The 26,620-nt window shown below is 43.4% G+C and overlaps 1 protein-coding gene across 1 annotated transcript in view; it reads right to left on the bottom strand.

Moving 5' to 3' along the window:
- AGAP2 (ArfGAP with GTPase domain, ankyrin repeat and PH domain 2) overlaps window positions 1-26,620 on the bottom strand; it is a 394,548-nt gene that overhangs the window by 38,964 nt on the left and 328,964 nt on the right. The window contains exons 11-12 of the mRNA XM_029594907.1: window positions 14,708-14,870; window positions 13,834-13,977 (exon numbers count right to left, since the gene is read on the bottom strand). Coding sequence (XP_029450767.1) covers window positions 13,834-13,977; window positions 14,708-14,870 — 307 coding nt within the window. The remainder of the gene's footprint in view (window positions 1-13,833; window positions 13,978-14,707; window positions 14,871-26,620) is intronic.

Raw genomic sequence — 26,620 nt, 5'->3', positions numbered from 1 at the left:
CCGTCTCTTCTCCAGGCTGAACAGTCCTAATCCTCGATCCAATTCCCTAGTCACCCAATCAAAAAAAGTCAATCAGATTTGTCTGACAGGACCTTCCCTGGTGAATCCATGCTGCCTCTGGTCCAGCAATTCTCCTGACTATAGATAGTTCACTATTCTTTCTTTCAGCAGCGACTCCATTACTTTTCCTACCACTGAGGTGAGGCTAACTGGCCTGTCATTTCCAGCCCCCTCTCTGCTCCCACTCTTGTGAAGCGGGACCACCACTGCTCTTCTCCAATTACTCGGCACCTCTCCCGTTTCTAGGGATCTATTAAACAGGTTATGCAGCGGACCTGCCAGCACATCTCCTAGCTCCCTCAGTATCCTGGGATGAACCTCAAAAGGCCCTATGGTTTTGTCCACTTTCAGTTTTCCTAGCTCTTCCCATACATTCTCTTCTGTAAACAGAGGTTCATCTACTCCACTCCCCTCCAGTTTCTTGTTAACTAGCGACGGTGCTTCACCAGAGTCCTCTTTAGTGAACACCGAAGTGAAGTATTTGTTTAATATTTCTGCCATTTCTTCATCTCTCTCCACACATTGATCCTTTTCACCTTTCATTTTCACTATACCACTTTGGACTTTTCTCCTTTCTCTGATGTATCTGAAAAATGTTTTGTCACCTTGCTTTACCTCTTTGGCAATCCTTTCTTCCGCTTGACTTTTTGCTTTCTTGATTACTTTCTTTGTCTCCCTTAATTCCACCAGATATTCTTCCTTGTACTCCTCCCTTTGGGATCCTTTATATTTCTTAATCGCTGTTCTTTTAGCTTTTATTTTATCAGCCACCTCCTTTGAGAACCAGATAGGTTTCATTTTTCTCTTGCTTTTCCTTACTTTTCTAACATATAGATTAGTTGCCTTGATAAGTGCTCCTTTTAGTTTGGCCCACTGTTGTTCCTCATCTCTCTTGTTCTCCCAGCCTTCTAGTTCTTCCTCCAGGTACTTCCCCATTTCAACAAAGTCCGAGTTTTGAACTGCAAAACTCGGGTCTTCATGCGACTTCTCTGTATCTTATTTGTGATATGAAACCATACCGTTTGATGATCACTGGTGCTGAGGTGGGCACCCACCCGGACATTAGAGACATTATCTCCGTTAGTGAGCACTAAATCGAGTATAGCTCCCTCCCTTGTGGGTTCCATTACCATTTGTTTGAACAGAGCCCCTTGCAGGGCATCCACTATCTCTCTACTACTGTTAGATTCTGCAGAAGGGATTCTCCAGTCTACATCCAGCAGATTAAAATCTCCAACATTCACCACTTCCTCCTTCTTTCCCATCTTTTGGATGTCTTCAACCAGATCTTTGTCAAGTTCTTCCATTTAATTTGGAGGCCTGTAAATCACTCCAATAAAAATGGATGCCCCATCATCTTTTTTTAGGTCGGCCCACAGTGCTTCTTCTTTGCCCCATCTTCCTTGCAGCTCAGATGCTTGGATATTGTTTTTGACATAAAGAGCCACTCCTCCCCCTTTTCTGTCCTCTCTGTCCTTCCTTAACAAGTTATAGCCTGGAATGGTCATATCCCAATCAAGAGATTCCGTGAACCATGTCTCTGTGACAGCAACAATATCCACATCCTCCTCCACCATTAGGGCTTGCAGATCTGGGATTTTATTGCCCAAACTACAAGCATTTCTGCTCAAAGCTTTCCAGCTTTTCTCATTCAGGTTACTGTTTTTCTTGGACTCCTTTTGTGACTTATTTAGCTGAGTTTTGTTATCCACTTCACCCTTTTCCATTGCATTTGTATTTGGAGGATGACATTCTAATTTCCTTCTGCCAGCCCCGGCATCTAGTTTAAATGCCTTTTGACATAGGATTTGAATTTATCTCTTAAGATCCTTTTTCCTGCCACAGACAGATGTAAGCCATCTTTGACAAAGAGCTTTTTACTGTGCCATACATGGCCCCAGCCCCCAATATATCCAAAACTTTGTTCCTTACACCAGGATTTAAGCCATACATTGAAGTTATTAATATGGCTTAGCCTCTCCTTCCCTTTTCCATGAACAGATATCACTTCTGAAAAGGCAATGGTTGTCGCCATGTGACTAATCTGTTTCGCTAGAGGCGGGAAATCTCTCTGTACCGCTTGGATGCTGTTTCTAGCAAGGTACACACGGTTTGCAGTAGAGGAGGACCGGAAGGCTCATCTGCATACTGCTCCCAGCATCCCCCGGGAGAGGAGTCCAGAGGTCACCGCAAGCGATCAAGGGATTGACTTCCACAGCCCTAGCTTCCAGAGGCCCTGCACGGTTTACAGTAGAGGAGGACCGGAAGGCTCATCTGCATACTGCTCCCAGCATCCCCTGGGAGAGGAGTCCAGAGGTCACCGCAAGCGATCCAGGGATTGACTTCCACAGCCCTAGCTTCCAGAGGCCCTGCACGGTTTGCAGTAGAGGAGGACCGGAAGGCTCATCTGCATACTACTCCCAGCATCCCCTGGGAGAGGAGTCCAGGGGTCACCGCAAGCGATCCATGGATTGATTTCCACAGCCCTAGCTTCCAGAGGCCCCGCACGGTTTGCAGTAGAGGAGGACCAGAAGCGCGCGCCGAACTCAAATCCTTCCATTGACTGAGTGAAGATTAATTTAATTGTGGTTTAAGAGGATTGGTAAGTATAGTTTTCAGAAATTTTTGGGCTTATAAAAGTTTGGTGAAAGGTGAAATTAAGGGATATATTCTTTACAGTTTGTGTGTGTCTGAGGTAATAAGCAAGCCAGAGATAGTTAATTCTAGTGTGTGTCTTTCCCACCCACTCAACCCCTGATTTTTAGGCACAAGACACTTTCTCATTAAAAATCAATCAGGGTCTTATCTAAAACATAATATTGTACCAGCCCTTATTGAAAGTTTAATCATCCCCTTGTAGGACACTAGCTTATTAATTACTAAATTCACCTGTAAATTTAAAGTACTCTCATTCCAACTCCCTTAGTATCCTAAACTTAACTAGGAACTCAATAAAACTAAGATGAAGGCAGCAGTCCAGCAGCAAGAGGCGGGCTTTCCAGTCTTTTGCATTGAGTGTCAGATGTATGATTTTTTACCCGCCGGTGAGGGATTATATGTGTGCACTCGGTGCAAAGAGCTCCTGGCTCTCAGGGAACAAGTCCGATCTCTGGAGGCTAGAGTAGCAGACTTGGAGGAGCTGAGGGAGACAGAGAGGTACATTGACAAGACCTTCAGGGACATAGTAGCCAAGTCCCAAATCCATTCTGGCAGCCCCAGTGCTGCCTTGGATCAGAAAGGCCTCCCAGTAGGAGAACATCACCCTGATATAGCAGGAAGTGATCCTGTAGCAAGGACCTGCCCTCCAGGTGATGTATTGTCCTCTCACACTGAGGACAAATCTCCCAGGGCTACTGCCCAGGAGGGAAGTATTAGGCCGGCAATCATAGTTGGTGATTCGATTATTAGAAATGTACATAGCAGGGTGGCTGGTGGACGTGAGGACCGCCTGGTAACTTGCCTGCCTGGTGCGAAGGCGGCAGATCTCATGCGTCACCTAGATAGGATTATAGACAGTGCTGGGGAAGAGCCGGCTGTCGTGGTACATGTGGGCACCAATGACATAGGAAAATGTGGGAGAAAGGTTCTGGAAGCCAAATTTAGGATTTTAGGTAGGAAGCTGAAATCCAGACCTCCAGGGTGGCATTCTCTGAAATGCTTCCTGTTCCGCAAGCAGGTCCCCAGAGGCAGGCAGACCTCTAGAGTTTCAATGCGTGGATGAGACGATGGTGCAGGGAAGCGGGATTCAGCTTGGTAAGGAACTGGGGAAACCTTTGGGGAAAGGGGAGACTTTTCCGAAAGGATGGGCTCCACCTTAACCAGAGTGCAACCAAGCTGCTGGCACTAACTTTCAAAAAGGAGATAGAGCAGCTTTTAAACTAGAACAAGGGGGAAAGCCGACAGTCACTCAGCAGTTGATGGTTTGGAGAAATGTATCCTTGAAGGATACTAATGAAACAGGAGAGTTAGGGCATCCCAACAGAGAGGTTCCATTAAAAGCAAACATAGTTCATATGCCTATATGTAAAAAAATCACCAAAGCTAATGATTTCCGAATTATCCCAAACAACTATAAAGCAGGTTGTTATAACAAACACTTTGAAATGTCTGTATGCCAATGCCAGAAGTCTAAGAAGTAAGATGGGAGAGTTAGAGTGTATAGCAGCAAATGATGATACTGACATAATTGGCATCACAGAGACTTGGTGGAAGGAGGATAACCAATGGGACAGTGCTATATCAGGGTACAAATTATATTGCAATGATAGGGAGGATCAACTTGGTGGGGGTGTGGCACTTTATGTCCGGGAGGGTATAGAGTCCAACAGGATAAAGATCATACAAGAGAGTAAATGCTCAGTAGAATCTATATGGGTAGAAATCCCATGTGTGTTGAGTAAGAGTATAGTGATAGGAGTATACTACCGTCCACCTGGACAAAATGTTCAGACAGATGATGAAATGCTAAGAGAAATCAGGGAAGCAAACCAATTTGGCAGTGCAATGATAATGGGAGATTTCAATTACCCCAATATTGACTGGGTAAATGTAACATCAGGACTTGCTAGAGACATAAAGTTCCTGGATGTAATAAATGATTGCTTCATGGAGCAATTGGTTCAGAAACCAACAAGAGAGGGAGCTATTTTAGATTTAATTCTTAGTGGAACACAAGATTTGGTGAGAGAAGTAACGGTGGTAGGGCCACTTGGCAACAGTGATCATAACATGATCAAATTTAAACTAATAACTGGAAGGGGGACAATAAGTAAATCTGCAGCTCTAACACTAAATTTTAAAAAGGGAAACTTTGATAAAATGAGGAAAATAGAAAAAAACTGAAAGGTGCAGCTGCAAAGGTTAAAATTGTTCAACAGGCTTGGACATTGTTTAAAAATACAATCCTAGAGGTGCAGTCCATCTGTATTCCGCGCATTAAGAAAGGTGGAAGGAAGGCAAAACGATTACCGTCATGGTTAAAAGGTGAGGTGAAAGAGGCTATTTTAGCCAAAAAAACATCCTTCAAAAATTGGAGAAGGATCCATCTGAAGAAAATAGGAAAAAACATAAGCATTGTCAAGGTAAATGTAAAACATTGATAAGACAGGCAAAGAGAGAATTTGAAATGAAGTTGGCCATAGAGGCAAAAACTCATAATAAAAACTTTTAAAAATATTTCCAAAGCAAGAAACCTGTGAGGGAGTCAGTTGGACCATTAGATGACAGAGGGGTTAAAGGGGCTCTTAGGAAAGATAAGGCCATTGCAGAAAGACTAAATGAATTCTTTGCCTCCGTGTTTACTAATGAGGATGTTGGGGAGATGGTTTTCAGGGGTGATGACTCAGACAAACTGAACGAAATCAATGTGAACCTGGAAGATGTAGTAGGCCAGATTGACAAACTAAAGAGTAGCAAATCACATGGACCGGATGGTATGCATCCTAGGGTTCTGAAGGAACTAAAAAATGAAATTTCTGATCTATTAGTTAAAATTTGTAACCTATCATTAAAATCATCCATTGTACCTGAAGACTGGAGGGTGGCCAATGTAACCCCAATATTTAAAAAAGGCTCCAGGGGCGATCCGGGTAACTATAGACCAGTGAGCCTGACTTCAGTGCCGGGAAAAATAGTGGAAACTATTCTCAAGATCAAAATCGTAGAGCATATAGAAAGACATGATTTAATGGGACACAGTCAACATGGATTTACCCAAGGGAAGCCTTGCCTAACAAATCTGCTTCATTTTTTTGAAGGGGTTAATAAACATGTGGATAAAGGTGAACCAGTAGATGTAGTGTATTTGGATTTTCAGAAGGCATTTGACAAAGTCCCTCATGAGAGGCTTCTTCGAAAACTAAAAAGTCATGGGATAGGAGGCGATATCCTTTCGTGGATTACAAACTGGTTAAAAGACAGGAAACAGAGAGTAGGATTAAATGGTCAATTTTCTCAGTGGAAAAGGGTAAACAGTGGAGTGCCTCAGAGATCTGTACTTGGACCGGTGCTTTTCAATATATATATATATAAATGATATGGAAAGGAATACGAGTGAGGTTATCAAATTTGCGGATGATACAAAATTATTCAGAGTAGTTAAATCACAAGCAGACTGTGATACATTACAGGAGGACCTTGCAAGACTGGAAGATTGGGCATCCAAATGGCAGATGAAATTTAATGTGGACAATTGCAAGGTGTTGCATATAGGGAAAAATAACCCTTGCTGTAGTTACACGATGTTAGGTTCCATATTAGGAGCTACCACCCAGGAAAAAGATCTAGGCATCATAGTGGATAATACTTTAAAATCGTCAGCTCAGTGTGCTGCAGCAGTCAAGAAAGCAAATAGAATGTTAAGAATTATTAGGAAGGGAATGGTTAATAGAACGGAAAATGTCATAATGCCTCTGTATTGCTCCATGGTGAGACCGCACCTTGAATACCGTGTACAATTCTGGTTGCCGCATCTCAAGAGGGATATAGTTGCGATGGAAAGGGTACAGAGAAGGGCAACCAAAATGATAGGGGGGATGGAACAGCTCCCCTATGACGAAAGGCTGAAGAGGTTAGGGCTGTTCAGCTTGGAGAAGAGACGGCTGAGGGGGGATATGATAGAGGTCTTTAAGATCATGAGAGGTCTTGAACGAGTAGATGTGACTCTGTTATTTTCACTTTCGAATAATAGAAGGCTAGGGGGTATTCCATGAAGTTAGCAAGTAGCACATTTAAGACTAATCGGAGAAAATTATTTTTCACTCAACGCACAATTAAGCTCTGGAATTTGTTGAAAGAGGATGTGGTTAGTGCAGTTAGTGTAGCTGGGTTCAAAAAAGGTTTGGATAAGTTCTTGGCGGAGAAGTCCATTAATGGCTATTAATCAATTTTACTTAGGGAATAGCCACTGCTATTAATAGCATCAGTAGCATGGGTTCTTCTTAGTGTTTGGGTAATTGCCAGGTTCTTGTGGCCTGGTTTTGGCCTCTGTTGGAAACAGGATGCTGGGCTTGATGAACCCTTGGACTGACCCAGCATGGCAATTTCTTATGTTCTTAAAGTCGTTGGTTCCCAGATGGATGATAATATCAACTTTAGAGTCTTTGCTTTCTTCTTTGATCGCTTTGACTATTTGAATAGCATTTCTGCTGGCCAATGATCCTGGGAGGCTTTTAACTGTAGTGTTTCCCTCAAAAAGAGTTCCCAGATGAGTGCCCCTGATGACAGAGTCACCCAGCACAATGAGCGTTTTCCTTTGGTTACTTATTTATAAATGATGTGGAAAGGGGTATGACAAGTGAAATGATCAAATTTGCGGATGACACTAAATTATGGAAAGTAGTTAAATCTCAAGCAGATTGTGATAAATTGCAGGAGGACCTTGCGAGACTGAAAGACTGGGCTTCCAAATGGCAGATGAAACTTAACATGGACAAGTGCAAAGTGATGCATATAGGGAAAAATAACCCTTGCTGTAGTTACACAATGTTAGATTCTATCTTAGGAGTTAGCATCCAAGAAAGAGATATAGGCGTCACAGTGGATAACATATTGAAATTGTCGGCTCAGTGTTCTGTGGCGATCAAAAAAGCAAACAGATTGTTAGGAATTATTAGGAAGGGAATGGCAAATAAACAGAGGATGTCATAATGCCTCTGTATCGCTCCATGGTGAGCAATTCTGGTCACTGCATCTCAAAAAGGATATAGCTGCACTGGAGAAAGTGCAGAGAAGGGTGACCAAAATGATAAGAGGTATGGAACTGCTGCCCTATGAGGGAAGGCTAAAGAAGTTAGGGGTGTTCAGTTTGGAGAAGAGATGACTGAGGAGAGTTATGATAGAAGTCTACAAAATCATTATAGGACTTGAACAAGTTAATGTAAATCGGTTATTTACTTTCAGATAGTAGAAGGACCAGGGGGCACTCCATGAAGTTAGAAAGTAGCTCATTTAAAACAAATTGTAGAAAATTCTTTTTCACTCAGTGCATAGTTAAGCTTTGGAAATCGTTGCCAGAGGATGTGGTTACGGAAGGTAGTGTAACTGGGTTTTAAAAAGGTTTAGATAAGTTCCTAGAGGAAAAATCTATGAACTACTATTAATCAATAGTAGTTCGTACTTGCCAGGTACTTGTGACTTGGATTGGCCACTGTTGGAAACAGGATGCTGGGCTTGATGGACCTTTGGTCTGACCCAGTTTGGCATACTGTATGTTCTTTTGTAAGGTTGTACTTTGTATTTAAGATCCAACTGCCTTGCTATAGGTAGGGTAGATAATGGAGTTTGCCACATTCTTGTTTGGAGTTCTTGTAGAGCTCTCTGTACTGGAACTGTCACTGCTTGTCTTGGTGCTTGGATATATTTTAGGACACCAAATATATATTCCCTAGGTTCTAGCTCCTCCTCAAATGTAAATGGAATTGCCTTGGTCATTTTTTAAAGAAAAGCTGGATATGACATTTCCTCCAATTGAATTGTACTTTTAGGAGGTTGAGATGAGGGTCTGATGGAAGGCCAGTAGAATGGCATGAGAGAGAGTCAAATAATGATTGTGAAATAGTTCCTTTACTTGCTAATAGTGCCAGGGAGATTTCTGTGGTGAAGAATAGAGGCATCTTAATTCTGTGCGCTGACGAGTCATCAGCATAGGTAGGGCCTATATTGGCACCTAAATGCTTTGGCACTTTCACTCCCTCTTTAATTGAGGGGAACTGATGTCTATGTAGAGACTTCCCCAAGTCATGGCACTTAGCATGAGAGCTGTCTTGCCTTTTTGCTTTAGGCCCTGGTCCCTCAGCTGATGAACATTTCCTTTTAGCTGCTCCAGAAGATAAAGAAAACCTATAAATTATTTTGAGTGTGAGATTCCTGAATTTTATGGCCCTGGGAGATATTCGGGAAGCGTGCGCCAGAATTTACTTCTGCTCCAGAGGAGCAGTAAGTAGAAAAACAAACAATTTGAGGATAGCTAGAATAGGTTTAGGGGTCGGGGAGGAGATAGGAAGAGGGAGGAAGGACAGGGTTAGGGAAGTTCCCTCCCAGTCCGCTTCTTAATTGGAGCGGACTGGGAGGGAGCGGGTCTAGGCCCGATTGCGTCGTTACATGTATTTTTCTAAAATTCACCCCCTCGCGCGTGTGGAGGAGGCAACCCGCCCGCACATGTGTGTGTGGCCATGAAAATCCGGCATGCATGTGCGCGCAGGAACCATATTTTATAACATGCACACACTTTTTGATGAGCAACTAAGGAGAGAGAGGAAATAAGCATCCTTTTGCACAAGCAGAAGAAAAAAGACTGAGGAGACTTGTGCAGTGGCAGCTGCACGGGAGCCTTCTTGGTTTTTCTGAGATCTGAGAGGGCTTTTCCATCTCAGTGCCATTTAAGTGGCTGATGACTTTCCTGGTAGTCCACGGAGAACACTGGTTACAGATAAGCAACTTTGTTTTCTGTTACTTCTCATCCAGTATTGCAGTGGAACCTTATAATTTAAGTCTTAACATTAATAACGAAATTAGATACTCAAAGCCCAGACTTCCAGGGACAAGCTGTTGCACACTGATGATATTATAATGTACATATGAAAAGCAATGTGGAAACCAAACTATGATGTGATCAACTGTGTGAAATTCGATTGTGACAGTATGACAGTTTGGCTTTAAAGAGACACTCTGGGCCAAACAGAGAGCTCAGTGGTAGTGCTGTAACCTGCTCTGAAGGAAATCCAGTTTCTGTTCTGTTCCTGCTTCTCTGGCAGTTGGGACTTCCCAACTGTCTAGGACCCCTGAGGATCCCACAGCTGAGGTGTTACAGAGATTGCAATAGATTGATATAAAGCCACTTGCAGCCCAGCTGTTCCTATATTTCCTATTATGTATGGTTCTTCAAATTTCTCCTTATATCACTTCCCCCTCTTTATTTGTGGTCTAATTATATAGGTTGCCTATTATTAATTTCTTTTTGGTATGATGAGTGTTAATACCATATTTCATTAGGTTAACTTACAGTATTTTTTTGAGCATTGTTGGCTTACGTTATTATTTTGAAATGCAAAAATAAAAAATATTTTTAAACAAACAAGCAGAGAACTCAGTGGTAGTGTTCCAAGTTGCTTTGAAGGAGACCCAGTTTTTATTTCTGGATCTGGTTCTTGCTCCTCTGGCCATGATGGATCAGGGATGCTTACAGAGGCAGAGATCGCAGTCACCAGGAAAGAGGGAGTCTCAGCCATCACTCAATAGGAACACCTACTGATCGAACTCTGGGTGTACACATCTCAGGTTCTTGAAGGAGCTGCAGGTTGTGTCCCCTGGCTAAATACTATCACTATTATGGCTAGGTTATAGAGGGAGGAGAGATAGGAAATAAAAAAAATATATGGGAGTGGAACATTTGAGAGCTGTGGTAGAGGGAGCTGCATCGGAGGGTGCGGTTGGAACTATACTATCGATGGCGGGGAGTGTGAGTTGCTCTGACCACTCTGTTATTGTTCAGGCAGTTCTTTCTAGTGGAGGTGAGTCTATTTTGACTTCTACGTTATCTACACAATCCTTAATGGTTGCACCTTTGCTATCTGAGTGTTTACCTCTACCACCGCCCCTCCCCAAGCCGGCCGTGGTGACATTGGTCTCTCTGTGGGAATTGGTGGCTCAGCTGGGCCCTGCTTTTCAACAATGTTCAACACAAATTAATCTGATTTCTTCAAAAGTGGACGCTCTAACCCTAGATCATAACTCCCAACTAACAAATCGTACTTACAGGATTCAAATCCTAGAGGATCAAGTATAATCAGCTCAGAATTTGCAAGCAACATTAGTCCAGGAATGTTTGATTTTGAACAGGAAAGTTGAGTTTGTTGAAAATTGTCTAAGACGTTTAAATTTAAGGTTTTTGAACTTTCCAAGGCTAGTTGGTGAACAGCCACGTATTACTCTCCGGAAGTATATGACTGAGATATTACATATTTCTTCAGAAAACATTCCTTTATTTAATAAAGTATATTTTCTACCTTTTTCACAAGCAAGAGAGAATGAGGCATAACACCTTTTGGATTTAGGGAACTTAACTGAATTCTTGGAATCTTTTACTACTGAGATTATTGAAAGAGCAATGTTGCTGGTATCATTTATCTGTAAGCAAGACTGGTCATGCGTAATTATTTTCAGTATATGGGAGTTAATTTCATGGGTCAGTTCGTTCAAATCTTTCCTGACCTGGCCAAAGCCACCCAAGAGAGGAGAAAAGGTTTCCTGTCTTTATGTCAAGAGACCCAATCTCTTGGAGCATCTTTTCAATTAAGATATCCTTGTAAATGTATTGTAAAGCTTAACAATGATTGCTACATATTTTTTGTTCCCGAACAACTTAAACTTTTTCTCGATTCTTGTAAAAGGTTGCTCCCATCCTCTTCCTCTGGAATTACGTACGTAACCTTTTTAAAATCCAGCCCACTGTTTGTCAGGAAAAATACCTACAGAAAAAGCACATATCTGCAGGTACTTTTTCCTTGGGCAATTTTCAAAGGGGAAGTGCACACATCATTTCCCTTTGAGAACTGGTGCAAATTTCAAGTCCCCACAGACTTTGCATCTGCCCGCACAATTTTGAAAATTGTCCCTAAAGGGACTCAACCCAAAGTTACATAAAGATTCATTGGCAGAGCTGGAGATTAGAGCTGAGGTACACGGAGATAGAGTGACTTTTGAAAACAGGGTACCATGAAATGCATTTCCAGCAAACACAGATGATGTATAAACAGAACCACCACCCCCCCCCCTCCACACACACACACACACACACACACACACAAAAATAAAACTGATGTCCAGTAACAGCTCAATGTTCCATGACCATGCGGGCACATGCAAGGATGATGTCACTAGCCTCACGGACACATGGAGATGGGCGGCTCACAACCATTTACCTGTTTTATAAATATTTCTTAAGCTACCAAAGGTTTTTAATTTCCACATTTTGCGTTTGGCTGCCAGCAGCGTGTCCCAGGAAGCAGGTGGGCAAAGGCAGAAGGGAAGAGAATAAAAGCAGATAATTAAAGAGGCTCGGAGCAGACATTACAAAGAGCATAGCAAGCAGAGGAGCAAAGTCAGAAAGGAGTGCAATGCCACCTGAGTTATGAGCAAGCTGGTGAAGTGATAAAGTACACAAAAAAGCAGGCAGAGCTGTGCTTCAAAGTATTAAAAAAATATCACCACTGAGAACTTCCACCCAATAGCAATGCTAGTTATATTCACTGAAGTCAATATTCAAAAGGATTTGTCCGGCTAACGTTGAAGTTGGCTGGATAAAATCCAAATTATGAATTACTCGCTCCTCTCGATGGGTAAATTTTAACTGGGCAAGTTATTAATATATAATATATTTTAACCGGAAAAAAAAGAAGGCGGCATGGAGACATTCTGGGGTGGTGCTTAAGTTTATCTGACTAGTAATGAATATCAGCACTTGCCGGGTAAACTGATATGGCTAGGTCTGCTTGGAGAAATTGTAGGCCTAAAGTTCCCAGGTACCACTCCTTGCCTGGCTGAATACTGCCCTCATTTGAAAAAGAATGCAGGGGGTCCCTGACAATTCCCCACAGGATTCCCCTTTCCTTTCTGGCCAAAAGATATCAGAAAATGTGCAGCCCTGGGACTCCTAGGTTCTGGGTGGGTCAGAAGGGTGGGAGCGGGAGGGTGCCCAGATCCACGGTGGGTTTTTTTTTTTTATCAATATCTGGAGCGTGGTGGGGCAGGATTAGACATGGGTACCGGGGTAGAAGCTTTTTGTGTAACATTGGAGGGGTGGGTGGGCGGACAGGGGGTCCTGGCATCACACATTTTCTTATATCTTTTGGCAGAAAGGCAAGGGCATCCTGCGGAGAACTGCTGGGCTCTCCGCATTAACTATATTATCAGCAATAATGAATCAGCCGGTGAGCGGCCAAATTATCCAGAAAACTTTATCTGGGTAATCTTAGCCAAGTTACATTACCCAAGGTAACTGGACATTCCAGTTACCTTGGGTAATTTTACTCACAAAGCTTTCCTAATCGCTGGCTTGCTTAATGTGGATCTCATTATTTATATAATATGGTTATGTACATGAAGGCCTGTGAGATAAGTTACAGAGCTTAAAACATGAGGGTGAATAAAGGGAGATTATTCTCTATTCAAATAGGGCAATGTTTCCCAACCCTCCCCTGGAGGCACACTTATCCAGTCAGGTTTTCAGGGTTGCCATAATGAATGTGCATGAGACAGATTTGCATACACTACATCTTCAATGTATGCAAATCTATCTCATGCATATTCATTATGGACATCTCGAATCCCCGACTGGTTAGGTGTGCCTCCAGAAGAGGGTTGGTAAACACTGCAATCAAAAACATGTCTCCAGATTAACAGCCCTGTGATTAGACTTTGGAATTTAAGACAATCGGGTTTAAATTCCTTACAACTTTTTCTGTCTGTTTTCCTTTTCTTTGTCTGCGCTATTATGAATCTCATTTTAATCTTATTTAATGCAACGTTACTATTTTCTAAAAGTTATTAGATAATTTGAGTTGGCACTAAGAACATGCATAAGGAAATGGTGGTGTTTGTATAGGTTTCAAAAGCTCCTCCTGTCTAGTCATACCTATCATCATGAACCACACCAAGGCACATTGACGTGCTGGGTGTGATCAGAACCCATGTGCAGGAGCTGCACAGATGCAGAGAAATCATGGCTAGAGCAGAAGCTGAAAAGTGGACCCCAGAAAAAAAGATTTTGAAACTTACCTTCTGCTTGACCCACGGACCCTTCGGTTTTAGACGGTGTCATGACTTTCTTCCGACGATGCTTCTTTTTGTCCACCATGGGGGACGGAGGAGGTTCTTTGCTACTAGAAGGACTGGGGACCCCCTCTGCTGCTGGATTACTCTCTGATAAAGTCATAACAAGGTTAACCAAGTCATCTTAAAGTAGGCATTTTTTATTTTCAGTCTGGCATCTTCCACCTGCTCTATTAGGCTTCCAGCTCAACTGGAACCTGTTCCAACTGTACTACAGCATCCTAAGTCTTCATTTGCAGCTACCTGAGCTTTTCCCTCATTTTATTTGCTCTCTCTCATCTAGCCTAGCCATTCCAACAACAGTCCTCAGGCCTAGAGGCAAAGACCCCGATTCCCTCATGAATTAATCTATACCTTCTAAATATACTGCTTCGTCAACATTTGGCAAATGCTTTGAAAAAAAAAAAAAAAAGCAGCTGGAATGAATGCAAATTATGTGCAATTGATGGTGAAGGTTTCACAAAAAAATACTGGGAAATTAAGGAGCCATTGGTAACATTCTTCTTTTAAATTAGGGAGAAAAATGAAGGTTGATAAGGAGTATTTTTCCATGAAAAATCAATACCAGCAAAAACAAAACTTTTTACCATGAAAATTGACATATCTCTAGCCAGGAGGTAGAACCATGAAACAAATCCATGGCACTGGGCCTGAAATGCATTCTAAGGTCAATATACTCTCAAAATTTAAAGCATTTAACATTTTTAAAAGGTTTTCCTCAATACAACTATAGTACTGGAAAGAAAGGAATCCAATCTAAAATGCCAGCTGCTTGCAACTAGAATAACATTTTGACTACTACTGTCCCCCACTGACTTACTTGTGCCTTCCCCGACTTGTACGGTGCTCATGTCCTTCACCAAGCCGTTGATACTGGTGGAGGGAGCGCAGGAAGAGACAGCCCGGGGCGGCCGCTTCCCTGGGACTTTCACAGTGGTCCTTAGAAGATCCATCTCTTTCCCATGGCTACTGTGGATGTAATCCTGCAAGTGCAGGCAGAGATGGTAATGAATAATCATAATTATTTTTCTATTGATAAACAGGCTGAATTAGCCCTGCTATTTGGGTGACGTCACCGACGGTGCGCTCTAGCAGACATCTTCTCCAAGATTGCAAAGCTTTGTTGTGGCGCCTGCGTGCCACTTCCCATGCACGGCGCGTCATCACTCTCTTCAGTTTGTTTTTTTCCGCACTAAGACACGGAAGTTTTTTTTCTCCGTCTCTCTCTTCAAAAATTTCTTCATGTTAGCGATCTCCAAATAGCACTTTTCAGTGCTTGCATGTCATCAAACAAACTGGGTTTTAAGTATTGTCAGTGCGGGCACATCATGTCCGCCACTGACAATCATAATTATTGCTGTATTTGCCTCAGCCCGGACCATGACCAAGCATCATGCAGGGACTGTGGACGCATGTGCCCAGGCCCCAGAGGTAAAGAGCTGCGAAGATTTCCAGCCTCCAGGAGTGAGAGGAAGCTTCACCAGCCTCAGGAAGCTATGCGCTCACTCCGGGACATTCAGTCCAATCGTCCCTGGGCCTAAAATTAAAATCTCATAGCGTGCCCAAACATTCCTCATCAGTACAGCCGAAATTGAAAAAGCATTAGACCGATCAGGAACAAAAAAAAGGTAAAACATCAGGGCATGATAGAGAGATAAAGTTCCTGGCTGGAATAAATGACAGTTTTATGGAGCAATTGGTTCAGGAACCAATGAGAGCAGAAGCAATTTTAGATCTAATTCTCAGTGGATTTGGTGAGAGAGAAGTAATGGTGCTGGGGCCGCTTGGCAACAGTGATCATAATATGATCAAATTTGAATTAATGAATGGAAAGGGGACAGAAAGTAAATGTAAGGCTCTAGCACTAAACTTTCAAAAGGAAAACCTTGATAAAATGAGAAAAAAGTTAGAAAAAACTGAAAGGTGCAGCTGCAAAGGTAAAAGGTGTGCAACATGTGTGGACATTGTTAAAAATTACCATCCTAGAAGCACAGTCCATATGTATTCCATGCATTAGGAAAGGTAGAAGGAAGGCAAAATGATTACCGGCATGGTTAAAAGGTGAGGTGAGTTTTGCAGGGAGGCAAGATGGCAGCCGGGGTGTAAGAACGTTGCAAACCCCGGAGAGAAGGCTGCCTATTTTTCCTTATTTTTGGAGTTCTACTTTAAAAAAATAATGCCGCATATAAAGAGAAAGGGACGTCTGAGAGGTAAGAATGTCAGCTCACACTTAGATGATCCCCGACAGCCACAGATCTCTGGCTTCTTTGCAGGAGCACCACCAATAGTTCCGGAGAGCCTGGTTGCTGAGGGAATGGCTCAGGAGCATGTGCCATCCCCCTTGACCCTGGATACGACACTAAGCCCCGGATCTCTGCACAAACCTGCTCACCCCAGAGAAATCACAGTACCTTGCCCTGCCTCGGTAGAGGCAGGAGTGGCCATGGTGATGGCCTGGGATGGGAGATCTGTGTAGGAGACACAGATGCCAGCAGGTACACCAGTTGGGGAGGAAAGCCCAGGAGGTATGGTGAGACCTGCAAAGGCTTCTACGCCGCTTGAAGTGCATCTCGCTGAATTTTCATCGACTGAAGGTATGGGGTTGAGCAGGGTAACTGTCAAGGATAAGGGAACAAAACAGCTAAGAATGCTCTCTCTTAGTCCACTGACTGTTAAACCTGACACGATTTCCTTGGATGGGATTTGGACCATGCTAAGCATTATAGAAAGCTCTATTAAAACATTATCTGAAGCAACAGTAGAGATAAAAAATCAGGTGGTGAAAAATAATAACTTAATAACGAATTTCACTGATAAAATAGAAGATCTCTATAGAAGGCTGACTTCAATGGAGAATAATCAAAGCAAATTGATTAATGCTGAACACATTACAGCTAAAAGATTGGAATCTGTTGAAAATGCTCTAAGAGTTCATAACTTACGTATTCTGAATTTTCCTGTTATCAAATCAATCTCACCGCTGGAACTGTTCAAATTATATGTGAAGCAAGTATAAAGTTACCAGAATCAGCTCCATCTGTTGTGACGAAAGCCTTCTATTTGCAGCAAAATATTCAGACGAAAGAACAAGATCCTTCTTTGGATATAACAAATATATTAGAAAAGTCTTTTGAATTAGGGGTCAATCAAAGGAAACCAATGTTCGTGTCTTTTGCTTTTCTGACAGAGCGTAATCATATAATGGGCTAGATTTTAAAAGCCCTGCGCACGTAAATCCTCCCGGATTTACGTGTGCAGGGCACTCGCGAGCCGGCGCACCTATTTTGCATAGGCTGCCGGCGCGCGCGAGTCCTGGGGTTTCGTAAAAGGGGCGGGAGGGGGCGTGTCCGGGGTCAGGGGGTGGTCCGGGGCGGGGGCGTGGCGGCGGTTCGGGGGCGGGCTGGGAGGACGGTCCTGAGTCCCCCGGCACAGGCTGCAGTGCCGGGGGACTCAGGACCGCGAGGCGGCGTGCGCAAGTTTCGCCTGCTTCAAGCAGGCGTAACTTGCCCAACAAAGGTAGGGGGGGGGTGGATTTAGGTAGGGCCGGGGGGTGGGTTAGGTAGGGGAAGGGAGGGGAAGGTGGGGGGACGCAGAAGGAGGTAACGGAGGCAGGCTGTGCGGCTCAGCGCGAGCAGGCTGCCGATTTTGCGCAGTCTTGCACGCATCGACCCCGGATTTTATAAGATACGTGTGGCTACGCGCGTATCTTATAAAATCCGGCGTACTTTTGTTCGCGCCTGTTGCGCGAACAAAAGTACGCGCGCGCATACTTTTTAAAGATCTACCTCAATGCGTTTGTTTTTCAGATACAGACAAATTTCTTTCTATGGTAGTTCCATATGGATATTTCCAGATGTAATAAAAGCAACACAGACACATAGGAAACAGTTTCTAATGATGCAGCCTGAGGTTCAAAAATTAGGAGCAAAGTTTGTGTTGAAATACCCATGCAAGGCCTGTATCAGGTATTTAAATGTAAATTACGTTTTCCAGGAACCAGACCAATTGAAAGCATTTCTGGCTGGGCGAACCGTCACTGTATCCTCAACAGGCCCGGAATAAAAATAGTAGAAGTGGTAGCTAACCAGATGAGTCTATCATAATATTATTATTATTATTATTATTTATACTGATGAAAATGTGCTCCTTTCCGCCTCCTAATTACTATTATTTTCTTATAATTTAAATGTTGGTATTACTGATGGAATATATGAATATTTAAGTGTAATACTTCTTTACAAGACATTGATTTTTCTGTATAGGAGGTTTTCCTGGTGTAATTTCAAAAGCTTTGAAAATAAAGAATTAAAAAAAAAAAGGTGAGGTGAAAAAGGCTATTTTAGCCAAAAGTTCTTCATTCGAAAATTGGAAGAAAGATCCATCGGATGAAAATAAGATAAAGCACAAGCTTTGGCAAGTTAAAAGTAAGATATTGATAAAATAGGCTAAGAGAGAATTTGAAAAGAAGATGGTCACAGAGGCAAAAACTCACAATAAAAACTTTTTTAGATATATCTGAAGCAGAAAGCCTGCGAGGGAGTCGGTTGGACTATTGGATGATCAAGGGGTTAAAGGGGCACGTAGAGAAGATAAGGCCATCATGGAAAGATTAAACGATTTCTTTGCTTCAATGTTTACTGGAGAGGATGTTGGAGAGATAACAGTTCCAGACAAGGTTTTCATGGGTGATGATTCAGATCAACTGAACCAAATCACGGTGAACCTAGAAGATGTGGTAGGCCTGATTGACAAACTGAAGAGTAGTAAATCACCTGGACCGGATGGTATATACCCCAGGGTTCTGAAAGAACTAAAAAATGAAATTTCAGACGTATTTCAATTCATTTGTAACTTATTATTAAAATCATCTGATGTACCTGAAGATTGGAAGATGGCCAATGTAACCCCTATATTTAAAAAGAGATCCAGGGTGATCCAGGAAACTATAGACTGGTGAGCCTGACTTCAGTGCTGGGAAAAATCATGGAAACTGTTATAAAGAAGAAAATCACAAAAGATTTAGGGGCGGATTTTCAGAGCCCTGCTCGCCTAAATCCGCCCAAATCCGGGCGGATTTAGGCGAGCAGGGCCCTGCGCGCCGGTGAGCCTATTTTACATAGGCCTACCGGCGCGCGCAGAGCCCCAGGACTCGCGTAAGTCCCGGGGTTCTCCGAGGGGGCGTGTCGGGGGCGGGCCCGGTCGTCGCGGCGTTTAGGGGGCGTGTCGGCAGCGTTTTGGGGGTGGGTACGGGGGCGTGGCTACAGCCCGGGGCGGTCCGGGGGCGTGGCCGCGCCCTCCGTACCCGCCCCCAGGTCGCATCCCGGCGCGCAAGAGGCCCGCTGGCGCGCGGGGATTTACGCCTCCCAGAGGGAGGCGTAAATCCCCCGACAAAGGTAAGGGGGGGGCTTAGACAGGGCTGGGTGGGTGGGTTAGGTAGGGGAAGGGAGGGGAAGGTGAGGGGAGGGCAAAAGGAAGTTCCCTCCGAGGCCGCTCCGATTTCGGAGTGGCCTCGGAGGGAATGGGGGTAGGCTGCGCGGCTCGGCGCGCACCGGCTATACGAAATCAATAGCCTTGCGCGCGCCGATCCAGGTTTTTAGCAGATATGCGCGGCTCCGCGCGTATCTACTAAAATCCAGCTTACTTTTGCTTGCGCCTGATGCGCCAGCAAAAGTAGGCCAATTCGCGCTATTTGAAAATCTACCCCTTAGTTAGACATGGTTGATGGGACACAGCCATGGGAAACCTTGCCTCACAAATCTCCTACATTTTTTTAAAGAAGTGAATAAACATGTGGATAAAGGTGAACTGGTAGATGTGGTGTATTTGGATTTTCAGAAGGCATTAGACAAAGTCCCTCATGAGAGGCTTCTAAGAGCGATGTCCTTTTGTGGACTGCAAGCTGATTAAAAGACAGGAAACAGAGAATAGAATTAAATGATCAGTTTTCATAGTGGGGAAAAAGGTGAACAGTGGAATGATTCAGGGATCTGAACTTGGACCGATGCTTTTTAGTATATTTATAAATGATCTGGAAAGGGGTACGACGAATGAGGTGATCAAATTTGTGGATGACACTAATTTATGCAGAGTAGTTAAATCTCAAGCGGATTGTGATGAATTGCAGGAAAACCTTGCAAGATTGGAAGATTGGGCTTCCAAATGGCAGATGAAATTTAACGTGGACAAGTGCAAAGTGATGCATATAATCCTTGCTGTAGTTACACAATGTTATTTTCTATCTTAAGAATTACCACCCAGGAAAGAGATCTAGGAGTCATAGTGGAAAATACATTGAAATCGTCGGCTCAGTGTGTTGTGGCGATCAAAAAAGCAAACAGAATGTTAGGAATTATTAGCAAGGAAATGGAAAATAAAATGGAGGATGTCAAAATGCCTCTGTATCGCTCCATGGTGAGACCACACCTTGAATACTGTGTGCAGTTCTTGTCACCCTATCTCAAACAGGAAATAGCTGCACTAGTAAAAGTGCAGAGAAGGCTACCAAAATGAAATGGGACATGGAATGGCTGCCCTATGAGGAAAGGCTAAAGAAGTTAAGGCTGTTCAGTTTGGAGAAGAGACGACTGAGGGGGATAAGATAGAAGTCTACAAAATCATGATAGGACTTAAACAAGTTAATGTAAATCAGTTATTTACTCTCTCAGATAATAGAAGGACCAGGGTGCACTCCATGAAGTTAAGAAGTGTTATGGTTTGAGGTGTTTGAGTGGATTCTTGGGTACTGTGGCAGATGGCCACGCCCATGGGGAGGAGCCACAGTACTGGGCTAGACTCAGGACGCACAAACACAGAGTTTTTTCTTTTATTGTACAGCTGATGTATACCACCAGAGGTGGCAGTAGTGAGGTGATCCAGAGGTAGCAGTCCAGGAACCCTCGGTAGAGGGAACCCGTCTCACCAAGTTGGTATAGAGATATCCAATGGTAGGTTTCCCAGCACGGCAGAGCTGTAGATGAGACAGACTGAGAATTAGATTACTCACTAGATGGTAGCTGTAAGGTTGACGATTCCACCAGGCAGACGTCGATGGTAACAGGCACTGAGGCAGGGAGAGCAGGCCCTCGAGGAGCGAGTACCTGATCCCAGTAAGGCACCTGAAATAAAGCAGAGGGCCCCTGAGGAGCGGGTACCCAGGTTAGAGAATACCCCGAAGGGCAGAGAGAGCTTCCAGCGGCAGCAAGGAAGCGGCAGAGTAGCTTAGACCGGACGAGTCCAATCCTTGCTAACTCAATGAGCTAGCAAACAAGCGTAGGCAAAATATCCAGATGGCGTGTCATCACTCGAGGGGGACGCCCCCGAGGTTCCTGCCATGATGTGGATAAAGACGTGGGTGGCATGCGTGCATGCACCCTAGGAGGCTCTTAGGAGAAACATGACATGAGGCTTTGCCATAGCCGTTCCGAGGACACCGGAGAATACGGCTTGCAGACACGGTGGTAGCCATCTTCCCAAGGCTAGCAGGGAGAGCAGAGAAAAAGGTGAGGCACAAGGGTCGAAGCTGACTGAGACCGACGGACGCAACAAGAAGTAGCTTATTTAAAACAAATCGAAGAAAATTCTTTTTCACTCAGAGCATAGTTAAGCTCTGAAATTCATTGCCAGAGGAAATAGTTACAGCAGTTAGTGTAACTGGGTTTAAAAAAGGTTTGGATAAGTTCCTAGAAAAAAAATCCATAAACTTCTATTACGGTAATTAATAAGCAATAGTAACTTCTGATTTATCTAATATTTAGGTACTTGCCAGGTACTTGTGACTTGGATTGGCCATTGCTGGAAACAAGATACTGGACTTGATGAACCCTTGGTCTGACCCAGTATGGCATATATTATGTTCTTATGTTCTAATTCAGTAATAAGCAATGTACTTGCTGGGGATAGCGAAGATGATAGCTGTCTCAGCAGAATTTTTCAGCCCCATAAATGGTCGCTCAACCAATCAATAGCAAATCTGATTTTCCTACAATGGGGTTGACCTTGGATAGGCCTTTTTGTAACAGAACAGAATCAAAAGGTTCATCAATTTTGCTCAGTATGCCCAAGCCTCCTCAGGAACAAACAGGACACCTTCCTGATGTCATGGTCTCGAGGTCTCCTTTATGCCTTTCCTCCAATTCCTCTAATCTCAAGGACAGTTCAGAAACTGATTCGGGACCAATCTCACATGATACTCATAGCACCTGCATGGCTGAGACAACCCTGGTTTGCTTATCTAATACAGAACTCCAAAAGCGAACCCTTGGATCTCGGTCAAGACCCGAACCTATTAACTCAGGAGGGGGGCACTCTTCTTTACCCTCTTCACTCTTCCCTCCACCAGATGGCCTGGATGTTAAATGCGAGATCTTACATGGTTTAACTCTTACAGCTGATCTTCAACAGATTATAACAGCAGTGAAAAAAACCATCAACAAGATGAAACTACTCCTTCAAATGGAAGAGATATGCCAAGTGGTGTCAAATTAAAAAGGTTTCTCCATTTTCCTCGACACCTGCAGAAATTCTCACTTACTTGCTTCACCTCTCCAAATCAGGCTTAGCTAGTTCATCAGTCAGAGTACACCTCAGCACTATAGCGGCTTATCATGAGAGACATAATGACTCCTCTATAGCCTCGCACCCTCTAATATCTTGTTTCATAAACGGACTCTTTAATCTTCATCCTCCAATCCGGAAACCCCCAGTTCTCTGGGATCTGAATGTAGTCTTATCGACCTTAATGAAAGCACCTTTTGAACTGTGTCAGTTTGCTCATTTGAAATATTTAACTTGGAAAGTAGTTTTTCTAGTAGCAATAACTTCAGCCTGAAGAGTAAGTGAACTACAGGCCTTACTTCATTTCTCATCTTACAGTTTTACCATGACAAGGTAGTTCTCCAGACTCATCCTAAGGTCCTTCCCAATGTGGTGTCAGCTTTTCATATTAATCAGGACATTACACTTCCAATATTCTTTCCCAGGCCTCATGCCAATAGAAGAGAATCTGCACTCCATACATTAGACTGCAAAAGAGCATTGGCCTACTATAAGCAAATAACTCAGCCTCATCGCAAATCTTCTCAATTGTTCATGTCATTTAACCCAAACTCACTAGGCGTGGCAGTTTCCAAAAGAACCATATCCAACTGGATCACAAACTGTATTCAATTCTGTCATACTTCAATACAGATTCCCTTATCAGGTTCAGTTTCAGTGCATCAGCAGCGAGCCAAAGCTTCTTCTGTAGTGCACCTATGAAATGTTCCCATAGAGGACATATGTAGAGCTGCCACTTGGTCCCCAGTTCATACCTTTACTGCGCACTACTGCCTGGACCGTTTAACAGCCGCGGATAATGGACTGGGATGGGCAGCATTATCCAGTGTGCTAGATCAGAAAACCATGGCCACTATGGAGTAAAAAAAAAAAAAGAAAGAGGGGAGTGAAAGGGATGAAATAACAGATGGAAATAAACCATCATCTCTATTCCATGGCTTTTGGTTTTTTCTTTATATGCTTGGGACTCCCAAATAGCAGGGCTAATTCAGCCTGCTTATCGACGGAAAAAGGCAAGTTTGCTAACTGTAAACGGTGTTTTCCGTAGATAGTAGGATGAATTAGCCATGCGTTCCTTCCTACCTCCCTGGACATGCTGTTTTTTGATTCTATATACTGAGGCTGCTGCCTTCTAGCTTGTTTGCCAGCTGAAGAGAGTGATGACGCGCTGTGCATGGGAAGTGCTGCGCAGGCGCAGCACAACAAAACTTTGCAATCTTGGAGAAGATGTTTGCTTCAGCGAGCCGTCAGTGACATCACCCAAATAGCAGGGCTAATTTATCCTGCTATCTATGGAAAACACAGTTTACAGTAGCAAACTTGTCTTTATCCGAACCAGATCCAGATACTTGTTTTTGGAGGGGGGGGGGGGGGGGGGCACGCAGTTTCCAAACAGCCTGCATTGCAGCAATGTACATTGTTAGTTACCGTGCATGCTTGCAGCTAATTTTGAAAAAGAAACTGCCCAGATATTTTCCCTCTGGATATCACTGAATGTAAAGTATGTGCAATAAAAGCACCTGCTATTTGTGAAGGGGGCCGAGGGTGGGCGAAAGAGTACACGGGCATTTGAAAATTGAATGTCTGTCTGCTGTTTTACTCCCCTGCCCGACACATGCCCATGGGAAGGCCTCTGTTTAATCTGCAGTGAAGGCACTGTAGAAGCTTGCATATAATTTTAGCTGGGTCGAGAAGAGCAGTTTTCAGTTAGGCCAATTTATCCTAGGTAAATGACTGAAAATTGCCCTCTTTATAATTTAATACTTCAGGAACTTGCATGCAGCTTACCATTGGGGGAAAAAGGCCTACCATCATTTTTCTGATACAAGAACTTATCCATCCACAACCAGTGTCTCTCTAATTCCATTCCCCCCTAACCCACAGATCTTCAGTTCCATTCCATTCTCCCCAGCAGACATCCTGTTTCATTTCTCCACCTTCCTATGGTGGAGCTCCTGTTCCATTCCCTTCTTCCCCCAGATGTAGCCTGTGATTCCATTTCTCTACACCCCTCACAGGCTTCCAGTGTTCAGAGCCTCCCCCCACCAACCCTGCAGACATCAGGGCTGTGGGCACACTGTGAGCCTATGAACAGATAAGTTGTAACCATGAGGACCGATTCAGCTCATATCCCCTTGATACAGACCCCACAGTAGAGCTATCCATTCCATGGGAAGCAGGATACATGAGTGCATGGGCTGAAATCTGATTGGGTCCCCACACTCATCGTTTTTTTGTTCACATCAAGAACACAACCCTGAGGTCCATAGGCTTGGTGGAAAGGGGACTGGCGATCAGACACTGAAGGTCTGTGGTGGTGGCGGGATGGGAAATGGAATCAAAGTTTCAGGCAGGAGTGGGATTGAAGTTCCACAAGACAGGAAGAACTCTGCTGCCTACAGACTTTTGTCATCCGAGGCCCAGGGCTTGTAGGCCTGTGTGTAAATCCAGGCCTGTAAATGTAGGCATAAGAATTTGAAGTGACTTTGCATATCAAGTCACAAATTGAAATTCAGGATCATAACTGAGATTAGAATTCTAGAATAGGGAAATGAACAGGCTTGGGGAAATCACATTGCAAGTCATTACAAGAAGTCTGAACCATTATTCCAGACAATCTCCTTACTTGCAGTTAAATGGCGGGATGGGTTTGGTTCACCACTGCCCCTACACACTGATTCAGCGTCAGTGCCACCCTTCACACCCCCGCCCCAGCAAACTTCCAGGCTATACATGGCCCCGCCCCCAGATCTCAGCTCCAGCTCATAGCACATTTGAGCGCAGGGCCTAAACTTGTGCTCACAGCCCCTGTCCCTCCTACACAGAAGCCCAGAAGAAACAGAGTCTTGAGTATAGGCTTGGTCCCTATGCTCACTATGCTTTGAGGATTGCTGATGGAGCCAAGGTCCAGGGGTTAAGAGACAGTGGTGGTGGTAACAGAATGGGCATCTTGCAAGGTCCAGAGCAGGTCTGTGGGGCAGCAAGGGGCAAGAAATTTGCCACACACTCCTCCCCAAATTCTGCCACTTTAAGCACAGGCATAAATTCAGGCCGAGGTTACATGCTGCAAACCCTAAATACCTCCTGAACAAATGCACAAGAAAAATGTTTAGTTTAGTTTATTTTCTTTACCGCTTTGCTAAGTGATCTCAAAGCAGCCTTTGGCACTCTCCTAGTTGGTTTGGTTTTAGGATATGCCCAATGAATTAATTTATTTAAAATATTTAGTAAACACTTATATTTAAAAAATTCTAAATGAAGTACAAATCACAAGGGAGCATAAATAAATAACAACACATAAATAAAAAACCTAAAATAAAATGACCAACCATAAATACAACCATAAACTAAATACAAGATAATAAATCAAACAAATATGAAGCCCTTGTCCTTGTCAGCTCTTGGGCATGGGGTGCACAGGGAAGGTCCCGGCCATGCATGACCCCATGACCACCCGGGGTTCTTGCCATTAGGATTTTCTCTCTCTCTATGGGGCTCCTCTGCACACCAGGATCAGGGACTGTCTCTAATTTGTGTATGTAGAGCACTGCATATGTCTAGTATGCTTTAGAAATGATAAATAGTAATAGTAGTAGTAATGTTTAGATCGTTAAGTCTATCCCATATACTTTAGAACAAAGATCACTGACCATTTTAGTAGCCACCCTATGGACAAATTCCATCCTGTTTATATGCTTTTGAAAGTACAGTCTCTAGGACTTTATACAATATTCTAAATGAGGTTTCATCAAGGACTTATATGGATCAATATCACCTCCTTTTTTCTGCTGACCATTCTTCTCCTTATACACCCAAGCATCTTTCTGGCTTTTGCCATTACCTTAACTACTTGGCCACCTTGAAATCATCAAATATGATCAAAATAAAAAACATTCTTCACTCCAAAGCTGTTTTTCAAATAGAAGTCTTTACTGCAAACTGGTGGCAGGAAAACAAGTCCAAAAAGTGCACTACAGCAAATACTGAAGTATTTAAATGTCTCTATGATATCTCCCCTGTCTAGACTTTCCTGTCAGGTTCTTTTTCACTCAACGCACAATTAAACTCTGGAATTTGTTGCCAGAGGATGTGGTTAGTGCAGTTAGTATAGCTGTGTTTAAAAAAGAATTGGATAAGTTCTTGGAGGAGAAGTCCATTACCTGCTATTAATTGAGTTGAC

The sequence above is a fragment of the Rhinatrema bivittatum genome, chromosome 3 (genome assembly GCF_901001135.1).
Source record: "Rhinatrema bivittatum chromosome 3, aRhiBiv1.1, whole genome shotgun sequence".
NCBI classification, from domain to species: Eukaryota; Metazoa; Chordata; class Amphibia; order Gymnophiona; family Rhinatrematidae; genus Rhinatrema; species Rhinatrema bivittatum.
Note: the sequence above shows the minus strand (reverse complement) of the source record. Positions and strands in the feature narration are given on the sequence as shown.